Source organism: Arvicola amphibius, chromosome 3, assembly GCF_903992535.2.
Source record: "Arvicola amphibius chromosome 3, mArvAmp1.2, whole genome shotgun sequence".
Taxonomy (NCBI): domain Eukaryota; kingdom Metazoa; phylum Chordata; class Mammalia; order Rodentia; family Cricetidae; genus Arvicola; species Arvicola amphibius.
The window spans coordinates 169462101-169477728 of NC_052049.1; the positions used below are offsets into that span (position 1 = coordinate 169462101).

Here is a 15628-nt window from a genome sequence, read left to right on the forward strand (position 1 = left end):
CAGATCTGCATATCCCCTCTTGCTCTAGGAAGAAGGATTATGACTCCATGAAGCTGGAGACAGAGGGACCCTCAATAAACCTGGGAGTCAAGACAAGAGATGAGGGGTGAGTAGGTTGTCCCCAAGGGAGGGGGAGAGAGTAGAAGACTACAGACAAGGGAGAGGCCCCTGAAAAGGCCATGGAGAAGCTGAGTCCATACATTGCACAAAAATCTTAGTGGAGGCCATTCAAGTAGACCATCAAGAGAAGGGAGTGGGGTAGGGACTTGCTTTGGTCAAGACCCCAGGGGATCTTACTCTGTGGCTACTGTTCTTTCTCCCTAGAGAAATGAGGAGGGTCTGAAGCGATTTGGACAATGCTGGGCTCGGTGTATTGGCACACAGTCTGATCCACACCCTGCAGAAGTCTAGCTGACGGAGAGGAGGATGGGACCCGGGGCTGATGCGCAGCTCAGGTGGCAGGCTGCCGAAGTGGGCCAGGAGAGATGAGGGTAAAGTAACGAGAGACAGGTGGGAGGAGGAGAAACTGACATTGCTGGGCAAGGAGGACTCCAGAGTCCTCCACCAAGCTAGGCAGTTCTGGGACATTACCAGAGTAGGATGAGAGAACTCAGTTTCGGAAAGGGTGAGTTTAATGTGCCTTTGAGATCCTAAAGAGATACGGCAATAGACAGTCCACTAGACAAATGTTTGAGCTGGATGTGGTGGTACATGCCTGTAATCCCAGCTCTTGGGAGGCAGGAGGATGGGGAGTTCAAGGTCAGCCTCAGCTACGTGATGAGTTTGAAGCCAAGCTGAACTTGAATGAAACTGTGCGTGCATGTGTGCATGCGTGCGTGCGTGTGTGCGTGCGTGTGTGTGTGTGTGTGTGTGTGTGTGTGTAGGTCAAGGAGAAATCTGTGTTTAGGAGTTGTCACCCTTTAGACCCTACTGCAGTAGCATCCATCATTATATGCAGTGCATATCAAAAACCCAGTTATTCATCCCATGACAACTGAGCCGCACATAGATGTGAATGCTTAGAGATTGGGCTTAGACCAGGGAAAGAACTGCCTTTTGCAACCCAACTCTTTCTTAACCAGATTAGAAAGGATGGGGCTCTTGTAGGAGCAGGAAAAAAACAAAGTTGGGGCGTTTTCACTCCTCCCCTTTCTCCACACGCTCTTGTTTTGATGTGAGTGCATAGCCCTGAGGGCAAGTGGCTGTAAAGAAAGGGAAAGGTAGGGCTCACCTTCTGTCTGTCAAGCCCTTGGCCCAAATACCTGCTTAGGACATTCCTTGCCATCCACTGAACTGAATTTCCCCCCAACTCAGGTACAAGCTCAAGGAAGGCACCACCTCACCTGGAGACCATACTTACCAAACTTGCAGGACCCCGTTTGGTTGTATATTAAACCCAAGGGGACGGTCCAGCCAGCAGAAGTGCCAACTGCTGTGTGGCAGGACTTCTTGCCTCGAAGAGAGTTCCAGGTGATGCCAGCGTCTGATTTCTTAACCACGGCCACAACATAGTACCCTTGCAATGAGACACCAAGAAATAAGCTCTTACTGTTTAGAGAAGGAGAGCAGACCAAAGTGGGATCCGACACGCCCCCTTCCCCACAACACTGAATGGCATCTCGGTGTGATGGAGAATAGGAATTTGGTTTCTCCATTTTCTGTTCTGTTCCATTCCTCAGCTGGTGTGTGGAAAGTGCATAGCCAACGTTTGCCTCCAAGTGTGGCCTTAGGATGTATGAGAATGGAGGGATGAAAGTGGTCTGAGGGAACCTCTGCTTCTCCTTCAGCACCTCTCTCCTTATTGTTCCGCCTTCACTTAAAAGATAATGCTAGCCGGGCGGTGGTGGCGCACGCCTTTAATCCCAGCACTCGGGAGGCAGAGGCAGGCGGATCTCTGAGTTCGAGGTCAGCCTGGTCTACAAGAGTTAGATCCAGGACAGGCTCTAGAAACTACAGGGAAACCCTGTCTCGAAAAACCAAAAAAAAAAAAAAAGGTAATGCTGGAGCTTCCTAGTGGGAGTGAGCATTCTTGCCTCCTTCCTGATTCGTGGGACTATCAATAATGCACCAGTTATTCCTAGCCAAAGAATACATCACCGAATTCTGTTCATCTGTGAGTCTGATCTGAAGAAGGTATTGGTAAGATTAGATAGAATTATAAAATTTAGAATTAGAAAGCAATGTGATTCACCACCACCTCTGTTACACACACACCCTGCCCTACCTGTATGTGTTCAAATGTGGGAAGTTGGGGCTCAACATGGCAAATGAAAAACTTGTCTCACTCGCTATTTCTAAAGTGACCTCAGGTGCCTCTTTCTGTGCCTACATTTCTGTTTAGTGACATGACAGCCAAAACTCATCCTGTGTGCTGAGCCTCCTGTTGTGAGGGGATAATAGGTGAATCTGTAGATTCCCGGCAATGGTGCTGGTGGCTGAGGCAGTGCTAGACTCTCATGGTAAAGCAGAGTCTACCGAGTGGGCAGCTAGCCTCTGACTGGGCTGTTATACAAGTAGCTAAATACTATCTACTATTACTAAAATACTAATACTGTCTTTGGGTCTAAGGTTTTTATATTTATAGCATTAAATACTATTGTCTATCTTTGATTCTGTGTGTGTGTGTGTGAGAGAGAGAGAGAGAGAGAGAAAGAGAGAGACATAGAAACAGACAGAAAGAGATAAGAAAGAGAGTGACAAGAAAAAGACAGAGAGACAGGAAAGACAGAAGCAGAGAGACAAGTGAGATAGTAGGGAGAAAGACAAGAGAGATAGTTGAGACAGAAAGATAAGAGAAAAACACAGAGAGTTGGTGTGATCATTTGATGGTTGACTTGACAGGATCTAGAACCACCGTGGAGATAAAGCTCTGGGCAAGTCAGTGAGGGATGACTGGGTTTATTGAGGTGGGAAAGCAGGTACCATTCCCTGGGCTCCATAAAAAGGAAAAAGCTAGCCAAGCCTTGGCATTCATTTCTCCTTGCTTTCCGACTACTGATACAATGCAACCAGGCAGCCTCCCAGTCCCACCGTCTTGCTTTCAGCACTATGATGGATTGTATCCCTTAGCACTGTACGCTAAAATAAGCCCTTCCTCCTGTTGGATGCTTTTGCCATGGCAACAAGGAAAATAACTGATGTGTTTGGTTCAATACAAAGCCTTCTCCATGCATGCTCTGACTGAACCTTTTCTACCATAGCCAACATTTGTCTGAACTGTCTTCTAAACATCCTTGGTGACCTAATTTGCATGTGACTGCAGCTCCTGGGAATCCCAACCGCTCTTGAAACAGGTGTATTGTGTCTAACCATAAATGATCAGACTAGCATACTCGGCTGATGAGCGGCCAGTCCTTGACTTTGGGGATGAGGAAACAATGCAGAGAAGACTTCTTAGCCACGAGTTTAGAAAAGGGAGAGCTTCAGGGTCCTGTCTTAAAGGGAGATTAGGGTGGGCTGCTGTAGCTGAGCAGGGACATGACACTTAACTTTACACTCTGGTGACCTTTGTGAAGCATGGCCTAGGGGCTTCTGTGACCTGGTGCTCAACAGCAACAAAGCCCACCTCAGGCTGAATGTGCTATGCTAGGCCAAGCCCTCAGCTCCCCAGATCTCTGCTGAGCCTAAGTAAGAATCCGGTGTTCACCCCGGGCTCTGTGTCACAGTGAACTTTTAAACCTTATTATTAAATCCAACATTATCATTAAATCTAACAAAACAAACTTCCAGCCCCAGCCAGGGAGCGTTTGACTCAGTAAAAAGAACCCAATAAGTTTCATTTCCAACAGATTTTCAGGTGATGCTGAGATGCTGGTTCAGAAAACACACCCAAGGACCATGCTCCACCTGCAATTTTCAAGACTGGACTCTTCAGGGGAGATATAAGCTCCTTCAGCCTATGTAGAGAGGTCAGGCAGGAGAACTTATCTCCTGGGTGTGCATCCTGTTTAGCCTTATGTCAGCTTGACACACAAACTAGAGTCATCTGAAAAGAGGAAACTCAATTGAGAAAATGCCTTTATAAGATTGGGCTCTAAGGCATTTTCTTAGCCAGTGTCTTAGTTAGGTTTTCTATTGCTGTGAGGAGACACCATGAACATTGTAACTCATATAAAAGAAAACATTTAATAGCAGTGACTCTCGCTTACAGTTCAGAGGTTTAGTTCATTATCGTCTTGGCAGGAAGCAAGACAGCATGCAGGCAGATATGGTGCTAGAGAAAGAGCTAAGAGTTCTTACATCTTGACTCACAGGCAACAGGAAGTGGTCTGTCTCACTGGGGGTGGCTTGAGCATATATGAGACCTCAAAACCTGCTTCTACAGTGGCACACTTCCTCCAACAAGGCCACACCTACTCCAACAAGACACACCTCCCAATAGCACCACTCCCTTTGGGGATCATTTTTCTTCAAACCACCATAATTTGGGAGGACCCAGTCCATTGTAGATAGTTCCATCCCTGGGTTGGAAGTCTTGGGTTCTATAAGAAAGCAGGCTGAGCAAGCCATAGGGAGTGAGCCAGTGAGCAGCACCCCTTCATGGGTCTCTTCATCAGCTCCAGCCTCCAGGATCCTGCCTTGTTTGAGTGCCTGTCCTGACTTCCTTTGGTGATGAACTGTGATGTGGAAGCACAAGCTGAAAAAACCCTTTCCTCCCCAGTTTGCTGTTTGGTCACGGTGTTTCATCCCAACAATAGTAACCTTAAGACAGGGTGGTTTGTTTTAAAGATCAGGTTAACTCCCTTATCAATAAGTTCCAGCTAACCACAGGGTAGTTCCCATTTTCCTCCTCTTCCTCAGCAACCCTGAAAATCTCCTTATCACATGAGGCCTCACCTGTTCCCAGAAGTGCCCACATGGCTCCTGCCCCAGTGCTGACCTTCATGCAAGGGTGCGCACATGACAGGAACACAGTGCTGTGTCAGAAAGACTTGGGGGTCACATTTACTTTAACACTTCTCAAGCTCAGCTACAGCCACTTCTGGCTGTGTGTCCCTAGGAAGCCACCCAGTCCTTGGGCCTTCGTGTCCTCATCTAGCTCCCATGGAGCAATAATGTCTATTCTACCAGATTGCTGAGGAGAATAAACAGGAGCCGTGCTGACAGAAGTCTTTTCAACCGTGGGGTACCCTGCGGACATCAATCATTATGACTGCCTTGAGACGGTTTTGTATATCAGCAATGACCTGGGCTTCTTTTTTCAACTCTTATGAGTTTGGTTTTTTTTTATAATTTTTTAAATTTATGTGTATGTGTGTGTACCTGCATGAATATATGCGTACAGATTCCTGAAGGTACCAGCAGAGGCCAGAAGAGGGCACCAAAGAGGGAACTGGAATTACAGATATTTGTGAGCCACCTGATGTGAGTACTGGGCATCAATCTTGAGTTCTCAAACCTGGGTCCTCTGTAAGACCAATCATCATACTTCACTGCTAACCTCTCTCCAGCCCCCAATTGTGTTTACTTTTAAGGCTTCTGTTATCCTCTTCCCAAGCATCAGGCTCTGCTTTTAAACCCGATGTTCCTGACCCACTCACCTTCCAAAGGTGCGTTCACACACTGAGACCCAAGCCTCTCACCGCCATGTGTAGACACTAAAAAGAAAAACAGAAACACTGAAGGTTGTTGTGCGACGCTTGGATTGCATTCTGACAATAAAGTTTTCTTTGAATCAGAGGGCCGAGCTAGCTACTAGCCGACCAAAATTAACCATAGAAGTCTGGGAGGACTGAAGACAGATAGAGAGACAGGAAGTAGGGTGGGGCTTAGAGAGCTTCTCGGCTCTTTTGAATGGAGGAACAAAAGAGAGAGGAGATCACTTCTCCGCTGCTTCTCTTACCCCGTTCAGGTTCTTACCCCGATATCTATCTCCCAAGTTTTTATTGAAAAATTAGATAAATGCATCAGAAGGTCCATGTTAAACCCTCATGTAAGTTACTCTATCCAAGCTGTGAACTTCTCAACCTCAACTGAAATTGACTAAAATGAGAAATGTGGATTTAGTGATCTGTCACTGGCTATCAACTGGCAAAGGTTCTATGGGTGCATTTAACCTCCTCTCCTCCATCCCAGAATCTCCCCAAGACTCAGACAGATACAAAAATAAAATAAGGTGCCCCTTGAAAGGGAGGAGAAGAGAGACCACAGCAGATATTGGCAGAGATCCTTTTGAAGTAGCCGTCTGGTTCTGATGTCTTCCCTGAGTTAACAGCAAGTCTAACCCACGGGCATTTGGCAAGCACTGTGATGGCTCTGCACATCCCACACCCTCCAGTATTGTTACAGCCACAATAAGAGGTATGAACTTGAACTCTTTCTGTCTGTAACTGTCCTGGCAGGGACAGAGATACCGAAAAGACAGACACTTGTTCCCCCTTACTTTGACTGTCAGACTATTGACACAGTTGTCATCCCTAAGGAACTGGAATTCCTCCAGGAATGTTGTTCTGGGGAAGGGAAAGACTGAAGTACTACTGCCAGCCTGAGGAAGAATTTGTCTCCCAAGGAGAGACTTCATATAGTTCTGACACTTGTCAAACCACCTTGCAGGGGAAACTAAAATATATGATGGATCAATGATGGGTGAGACCACACCATGACCAGGACAGCTCATCTGTGTGTATCTCTTGCCTTCTATTTAAACCTGAACCTTCATATTAGAATCCTGAAGATGGACTTGGGGTCATGATGCCTCCTATTGTTCCTCTTCCTCATGTGGCTATGGTGAATAAAGTCTTTCTCTCCCTCCTTCCCCCCTCTCTCTCCCTCCCTCCCTCCTCTCTTTCTCTCTCTCTCTCTCTCTCTCTCCCTCCCCCCCCCCCTCCCTCTCCCCTCTCTCTCTCTCTCTCTCTCTCTCTCTCTCTCTCTCTCTCTCTCTCTCTCACACACACACTTTTCACTATTATGTGACTCTTAAGTTGGTGTATTGAAGGGAGTGGTTGAACTCTGTCATGGCTGCCAGGGCCCAATCCTTGATCCTAAAACCTTGGCAAACAGGTCTAACACCCACATATATAGCTGAGCTGACTCTGTTGGGAAGTAGAAGATTCTACTTCAAAAGCCCTAAGATACAAATATAGTATCATTATCTTACCAGGAAAAAAAATGGCACCATTTCATCACCTTTCTGTGCCCCCGCCCAGAGAGATACAGAGAGTCCCACCTACTCACGGTAGTTCTCGCCCAGGACAGGAACGAGTCCGCAGTGGCCAGCGATGTAGGCAAAGCCTCCATCCAAGCTCATGGCGTCTGCTTCTCCTTTCTGAAGGTAAGAGAGAAATCGGTTGTGAACTGTGTGGCTGTCTTCCATCCCATCCCACTGACCCTCAGAGTCTTCGACTCATGAGTTCCTGTTATGTGTACTTATTTAACCAGACTGTGGCACTCCCAAATCTTCTGCATGGAAATTAGAAAACCAGACCTGTCTTTGTCCTGTTGGCTAGAAACAAGGATCTGACTCAGGTGTGCCCTCGGGATATCCCTGTGTCCTCCTAGGAGATCCCTGGACATGCACACAGCACCCTTTCTTTATGACCGTTGACACATAATTCAACAACCCATGTGCCAGGCTCATGGTACTCTACTAACCTGCTTCATGGGAAATGTTTTCTTTCAACCAGTGGAATCAAATCTGTCCCCCAAATCCTATCAGCACCGCACTTAATGGCACAAGAAATGTTTTCTAACAAACAACTAATAAATAATTAACAGAATGATGAATAACCATTAAATAATTCATTCGTAATTAACTTGCTATTTCAATCATTTTTTTCTAAACAGAGCAACTAATGTATCCTTATAGTCCTACATAAGATCACCGAGATAAAAGTAGTTAACTGGAATGTAGCTTATACTTGTAATTCCAGTACTGGTGAGGCTGAAGCAGGAGAACTGCCCGAGTTCAAGGCTAAGCTGGGCAACATAGTGAGTGCCAGACCAGTCAGGGATATAGAGTGAGACTTTGTGTCAAACACCAGCGATACCAATACACATTCATGTATGTGCTTCACTTTTGACTCCTTGACAGTCCTAGAAATCTAAAAACTAACAAGGGTAGGGAAAAGGTACCCTGTACCAGGCTCCTTTCCCATCATTGTGCAGTGGCTGGGGCTGTAGATCAATGGAAAGAGCAAGGGCCAATTTTAATGCTCAGTACCAGCCAAATGACAAATAAACCCTCAAAAATAATAATAATAAAATAATTAAATGAGTGACACATTGTGAACACACATATTTAAACACTGGGCAATGAATCACTCACCATGCCTCATAAAGTCAGATAGAACAGAGAGTGTCATTTGATAGTTAACAAGCCAATGCAGAAAGATGTTAAATGATTTATCCGATGGATGGTCTATTTCCTACAGTAACCATTGCACCACATTGCCTCCAGGACCTGGCTATCCAAAGTACACATCCCTAAATACTGTAAGATATGTATAGTTTTTCTCAAGACAGAGTTTCTCTGTGTCACAGCTCAGGCTGTCCTGGAACTCAACCTGTAGACCAAGCTGGCCTCGAACTCACAAAGATCTGCCTGCCTCCTGAGTGCTGGGATTAAAGGTGTGTGCCACCATTATCCTGCAAATTTTATGTTCCTAAAATAACCGAAAAGTACCCTGAGGGCTTTGATGAGGTTTAAGAGAGTTAATGGAAGTTTACATGTTGTGTAGAAAGTAGCTGCAGAAATATTAGCTATAGGTTAAGATTAACAATGAACTCAAAAATACTGAGTTACAGGGATGAAAAAATTCCAATCCCATACATATAATAGCAAATAATTTATTAAATAACTCAAATATAAAAACTATCCATTAGCAAGATAAATTGACACTGAAATATTTAGTAGGAAACCATGCAGGATTTGGGGGTTTTGTTTGTTTGCTTGCTTGTTTGAGACAGTCTCCTGTAACCCAGGCTAGCCTCAATCTTACTATGTAGCCAAGGATAGCCTTAAACTGATCCTCTTGCCTTCATCTTCCAGTGCTGGGATTACATCTGTGCACCACCATGCTTGGATATGCAACCATTAAAAACATATTTTAACTTACAGTTTCGTTGCCTAAGAAAGTGCACCTGCTGTGTCCAAGACTTTAAATAATTAAAGTAGCTAACACGTATTAACAGCTTACCCTGTGCCAGGCGATATTCAAGAGTACTCAAGTTGTAATCTTTACAACTGACAAACTTTGGAAACTACAGACACAACAAAATCTGAATCCCATGGGTTAGTGCCGAGAGATTTACCCAAAATCAGGGGCTCCGATGAGGAAGTGGGACTTCCTACCGTGATGGCAGCAATGCAGTCCTCAGGGGTCTCCTCTGTGACACATGCCAATCCTCCACCACTCACAGCACTCCAGTGGTCACACTTGGCCCTCTCCTGTTGGCCCACCGCACACCACTGCACCCTTCGGGAGTCTTCCAAACCTAGGATGCATAGAGATGATGCAAGGACCCCCCCCCCAAAAGCCCCAGATGACTGCAGACATGCTGCCCAATGGGGCATCGCTGAAGGAAATGAGCAGGTGTGACTCATTTCATGCCACAGTCACTGGCTGCCTGTCATTGTCTAGGAGAAATAGAGATCCAGGCGTTCATGAAAAATAGTGACAGTGGAGCTCTTCCCTCACTCCTGATGTCACCTCCCCAGGGAAGCTTCTCAGCTCTGCATCCCAAAGCTGGGCCTTCTGGAACTTTCCTTTGCAGAACTTCCATCCAGGCAGTATCCCATGGAAGTCACGTGTTCTGTTCTGTTGGTCTCATTGCTGAGGCTCACCCAGTGTGTTAGCTTCCACCTAACATTCTGTAGATGCTTGGGGACTGTTGTTTGATTAAAAGGAGGGTGAAGACAGAGAAGAAGCAAAGAAAGGGATGGAGAAAGCCAGTGGGGAGTGGCAGCTGCACTCAAAACCTCTGGAACTCCTTTCTAGTTCTGCTCCTGATTATGGTCATGGCCACGTTCCCATGTCAGCTTAGAACGGACTGTCCTCCCTATTGAACAGACCTGTCTGTCACTGGGTGAGTGGAGCCAGTTAACACAAGAATCCAGAGCCACTGTTGCATTACGTTGTCTATATATGAAGGTCCTGAAATCCCTTTTGTATGGACTGGAAGAACACCTCAGTAGCAGGGTCTTTGCTTCACATCTGTGAAGACCTGGGTTCAAGTCCCAGCACCACCACTTCCACCATATAACATTTTTGTCATTAAATAACTTAGATCTTTTCCCCTGGCTCAGCAGAACATCTGCTCATTAGCCCAGGATATTGAGTAGCTCTTGAGGGCTTTACAGATCAATAAGGTTAGGTGATATTTGCAGCCACCAGCTAATTTTAGTCCACAACTTCTGCCTCACCCTGTGGTGAAGCTTAGCAGGTCCCTCCACGGGGCCTAACATACCTCTCTTTAGTTTCTTAATGCCAGAAAAATACTCATATCCCAGGTACAGGTTGATGTCCATCTTTGGAGGAACCCTTAAAAATCCATGAGCAGCATCAGTGAACAGCAGGTCTTTCCCATAAGGGGAGTTAAAGAGCTGGAAAGCAGACGACTTGCCATGTCCAAAATGTTCCTGTTCAGAGGCAGGAAAAGGAATGGAGGGACACTGTTGACATGGGGCGAAATGAACCCGAACTAGGTAAAGGGAAGGGAGGGGAGAGCCACGCGGTCATCCTTGGCCACAGTTTCTTCCTGCTGTTCCAGCTACCTGCAGTTAATAGCACTTCGAAAATACTAAAAGGAACGTTCCAGAAAGCAATAAATTTTAAATAACTTTAATTATAGTTAGTATATGGTTGTATTTTCTATATATTATTATTGTTGAAAATCCCTTACTATGCTTAATCTACATATTAATCACTATCATATATCTGAGTGCACAGAAAAAAATACAAGACAGTTGTTGACTCACAGTGGTTTGAATTCAATTTTTTTTAGCACAATGATAAAGGTTTACTGAAACATAGTTCACTACATCAAGGAGTATCTATCTGTCTGTCTGTCTGTCTGTCTGTCTATCTATCTATCTGTCTATCTATCTGTCTGTCTGTAGGGTTTAAGACTTTCTGCAGTTATAGGAATCCACTAAAGATTTTGATTTTGTTTTTGTTTTGGGGGTCTTTTTGTTTTGTTTTGTGTTTTGTTTTTGAGACAGGGTTTCTCTGCAGCCTTGGCTGTTCTGGAACTGGCTCTGTAGATCAGACTGTCCTTGAACTCAGAGATCTGCCAGCCTCTGCCTTCTGAGGGCTAGGATTAAAGGCGAGCACCACCACCGCCCAGTTGCACTGAAGATTTTTAAGTAACCCTTTACACATAGAAGGAGATATCCTGTACACAAAGGCAGTGCCCAGGGCTTCTAACAAGCCTCTTCATGGAAAGTTTTACTCAAATTCCATCTAGTCTGAGCCATGAAGACTCAGGGAACTGCTAGGGTCTGACCCACAGACCTGTAGAAAGCGGTTTGAGTTGGTCTTGTGCCATGCAGCTGCAGTAGGACTCTTGCTGTGTGTTCCCATGGACAGGGTGATGGCTGCCGCTTGCTTGTCTGCTTGCCCTGGTGGCAATGCTGGACTTCTCCCTGAAGCTGCTTGCTCCAGCACATTGCCACTAGGGCTGCAGGTGTCCTGTACCCTCTCTTTACTCCAGGTTTCTTGCTAAGGACCAGTTATGAAAAGCAAACAGTCTCTTGTCTTTTCAGGCCTCCAAATCCTTCAAAGGCCCTATGCCTGTGTCTCCTTGGCCTGGCCCACAGTTGTTCCTGATTATAGCTTATAGTAGCACCTGCCCATGTGCGCCTTCAGGGGACTGCATTTGCTAGGTTTGGCAGGACATGTCTGTAATCCCAGCTCTTGGGAGGCTGAAAAAGAGTTCCAGTCCACCACTGGCTACACAGCAAGTTCCAGGCCAGTCTGGGCCACATGAGACCTGTCCCAACAAAAACAAGAGCAGAACAATAACAATAACAAAAGTCAAATGACTGCGTTTTTGCCTCGCAGTGCTCTGCATGGAATGCCCCCTGCTGCTGTCCCTAATAATCCTTTGCCCTTCCTCTGGGCAAAGGATTCTCCCCCAGAAAGCCCTTCAGATAAATTCCTCTGTTAAAGCACAAAGTACGTGGCCCGTTTTCTCAAGGTTGTGCAATCCCTCCTGGTGATAATGTGTGCACTCCTTGTGCCTGCGTGGATTCAAGGGCAGCTCTGTTTAGCTCATCCCTGAGTCTGAGCACCGTGTTGACAGAGATGGGACAGGGTACAGATGCTGACTGGGAGAGAGTGCCACCAACACAGAGACAGGGCTCCTGATCTGGGACCTCAGTCATCAGGGGAGTCCCAGGCCAGGGTGGGGTCAGGAGAGAAGCACTTTGTTGAGGCAGAGGGGACTCTTTAGAACTGGGAAGAGTGAAACAAGACAGGAAGTGCTTCTGAGAGTCTTTAGCTCCCAGGATGGGGATGTCAGTCACGTGACCCTTATGGCCTCTACTACCTGTAGTAAACACAGACCAGGTAGATTGTGGGTGAAGGGATCATGTGCTAGCACCACCCACTGTATCCTGAACACACAGACTTCTAGCCTGCAGTCAGATGGCAAGTAGGACCGCCCCCCCCCCACACACACACACTATACACACTGAACAAGGGAGCTGTAAGTTGGGAAAAGGATATTGGGCAGGGGTACCTGGGCCACTCTGAGAAGCTCTTGGATCAAGTCCTCTTTGCCGTCCACGCTGCGAGCCACGACAGCATGAGAAGGGACCCGGGCCAGGTGGCACTGCTCGTATTCCTCCACTGGTCTGCGGGTGTTGTCGGGGCAGAGCAGCTCGTACTGGTCCCTGTCTGCTTTCTGTGGCAGAACCTCTGAGGAGGGAAAGTTCAGGTGAGCCGACTGAGCTAGGAGCCACACTGACCTCTGCCTACCACCACAGAGCGAGTGGGCTGAAGGGGACAGAGAATCCTTTCCAAACATGCTTTACACAGGTGAGAGAGCAGAGGACTCAGTAGGGAAAACAACTGGTTTACACTCTCATTGCAGGTCACCCAGGGTTGGGTACCACACCTGGCCACGGCACCCTCCAGCTGCCCATTTCCCTGTAACTCTGCAAATAAAAATGGTGACAGCAAACACACGTTGAGCAATGACCGCCCACGCGACTGTGCACAGGGCTCATGGCTGCCCAGGCCTCTTTATACCTAAAGAAGGCCAGACATGGAATGATCACATTATAGATGTGAAGAAACAGAATCAGCGTCTGGTTGGTGCTGCCATCCTGGGGCAACTCACATCCCTCATAAAAGCAGCCAAGTTCTCCAGAAACAGAGCCTGCTGGGAAAAAGCAATGACAAGAGTTGAGGGTGAAAAGAAGGTTAGGGTCCCCGTTGGGGAACTCTGCAGGTGCAAAGAACAGGTTCCTCGAACGCCATGTTGATTTTCAGTGTATTCGTACATTGAAGTCCTAATCTCCATTGTCTCCAAGTGTGATGTTACTTTAAAGTGGTCCTTACAAATGTCCACCCGTAAGATGTGACCATACTGGAATAGAGTGGTCTCCTAACCCCATACAACTGGTGTTCCTGTGGAAAGAGGAAATGGGACAGAGGTGTGCACGCAGGGAGTCTGCCATGTAAACATGAAGTCAGACAGTGAAGATGTAAGAAGTGTGTGTACAAGCCAAGAAACACCAGTGATGGCCAGCCAGCCAGGAGAGTGGCATGGAAGAGTCTTCGTCATATCCTCAGGAGGAACAAGCCCTGTTGATACCCTGATCTTGAAATTCCAGCCTTCAGGAGAAGGGTATGATGTATTTCTATTGCTTAAACCACCTAGTGTGTGGCACTTTGTATTGGCAGGCCTGGAAAATGAACACAGTCTTTGGGACTGATAAAAGTCTTATACTGAAAGAGGAGGAGCTGGCCTGGTAGTGCAGGCCTATCCCAGCAACTCATGAGGCTGAGGTAGGAGGATTTCAAGTTCATGGCCAGCCTGGACACTAAAGTGAGTTCCAGACTAACTCAGCCAACTTAGTGAGGCCATGTCTCAAAATGAAGGAAGTAAAAAAAGAGTTGGGAGTACATGGCTCAGTGGTATGGCACTTGCTGGAAGTGCAAAGCCCTCATTTCGATCAGTACTGGAAAAAAGAGTCAAGAAGGAGGTAGGGGGTTACCATCGGATTCTGGGGATCATTATTCTTTTTTATGAACTATCATAAATTCAATATGTCACAGAAAAAACACATGTAAAATCTTTATATTAAAAAATATTGACTGAATATGGAACACTCACCTGTAATCACACTACTTAGAAAAATCCAAAGAGCCAGGTGTGGTGGAGTATGCCTTTAAGGTAGAGGCAGGTGGATCTTTGAGTTCAAGGCCAGCCTGGTCTATGAAGCAAGTTCCAGGACAGCCAGAGCTGTTACACAGAGAAACCCTGCTAAGAAAGAAAGGAAGGAAAAAAAAGGGGGGGGGGATAATCCAAGGAAAGAATGTTTTATTTTAAAAATTAATTAATTAATTTTAGTCAGGGTCTCACTATATAGTCTTGGCTGGCCTGGAACTCAATATGTGGACCAGGCTGGCCTCAAATTCACAGCATCCTCCTGCTTCTGTCTCCCAAGAGCTAGGATAAAAAGCATGTACTACCTTGCCAGACTATGAATATTCAGTAATTTAGTAACATTAAATTTTAAGTTAAAAGGAAATCTATGTGCTCTTACAACCTCAGGAAGAAAATGCCCTTCTGCCTCACTCACTAGATGGCCAAAGCAGTGGTGGTGGTGGACCTTGGCTTTCCATTGCCAGTCACTTACATCCCACATGGAGGAGTGTTTCAGAAAACTCTCCTTGGAAGGCAAGTGGAGGTCTTACTACCTCGGTAAAACAAGCCAGAATGGTCTGGGACAAGCCTGCTCCTTCCCAGAGGGAGGGTCTTTTAAATCTTCATAGTAAGTGCTAGGAGATGCCACCTGCTGGTACAACCATGGTAACACAGGCAGCTTGGTTCTGGAAGATAAGACCCAAAAAGGGCCTTAGTCATAAAAATTGTTGATAATACGACACGCCCCAATTTCAAAAAACGCTAACACACCAGTCCAGTGTGCAGCGACGAGAAGATGAACTGTGAATGGCTGAGCATACGAGCAAAGGATGCTGACGTCATCTAGGGGAAGGCATCTAGGTTGTAACCAAGCCCAGGGACCTGTGAGGACCTGGAAGCTTCCTGGAAGCGTTTGTTATAAAGCTGAGCTAAGCATCGAGCTAAACATTGAGCGGCATTAGTGAGTCTGTAACTGATATTTAATTGGATATAAACCAAAAATCTGGCCAGGCCTATTGGCTTTTTTTCTGTAAACCCAGACATTTTAGAGGTTGAGCAGGAAGGTAGGAAATTTGAGGCCTGCTTGGGTTACAGAGTGAGTTGAAGACCAGCTGGGAAACTTAGTGAGAGCTTGTCTCAAGAGACCAAAAACATTAAATGAAAAGCTAAAGAAGGTTTAGGAATGCAACTCTGTGATGAAGTGCTTGCCTGGCATGCATGAGGCTCTGGGCTCAGTACACAAAATTTACACACATACAAACACATGCATGCACGTACGCGTACGTACACACACACACACACACATACACACACA

At 46.2% G+C, this 15628-nt stretch overlaps 1 protein-coding gene across 1 annotated transcript in view; it reads right to left on the minus strand.

Moving 5' to 3' along the window:
* Positions 1 to 15628, minus strand: part of LOC119810276 (inhibitor of carbonic anhydrase) — a 39134-nt gene that overhangs the window by 11394 nt on the left and 12112 nt on the right. Inside the window, exons 7-12 of the mRNA XM_038323680.2 lie at positions 12679 to 12857; positions 10405 to 10576; positions 9290 to 9432; positions 7174 to 7264; positions 5541 to 5597; positions 1361 to 1516 (exon numbers count right to left, since the gene is read on the minus strand). Of these exons, the coding sequence (XP_038179608.1) occupies positions 1361 to 1516; positions 5541 to 5597; positions 7174 to 7264; positions 9290 to 9432; positions 10405 to 10576; positions 12679 to 12857 (798 nt within the window). The remainder of the gene's footprint in view (positions 1 to 1360; positions 1517 to 5540; positions 5598 to 7173; positions 7265 to 9289; positions 9433 to 10404; positions 10577 to 12678; positions 12858 to 15628) is intronic.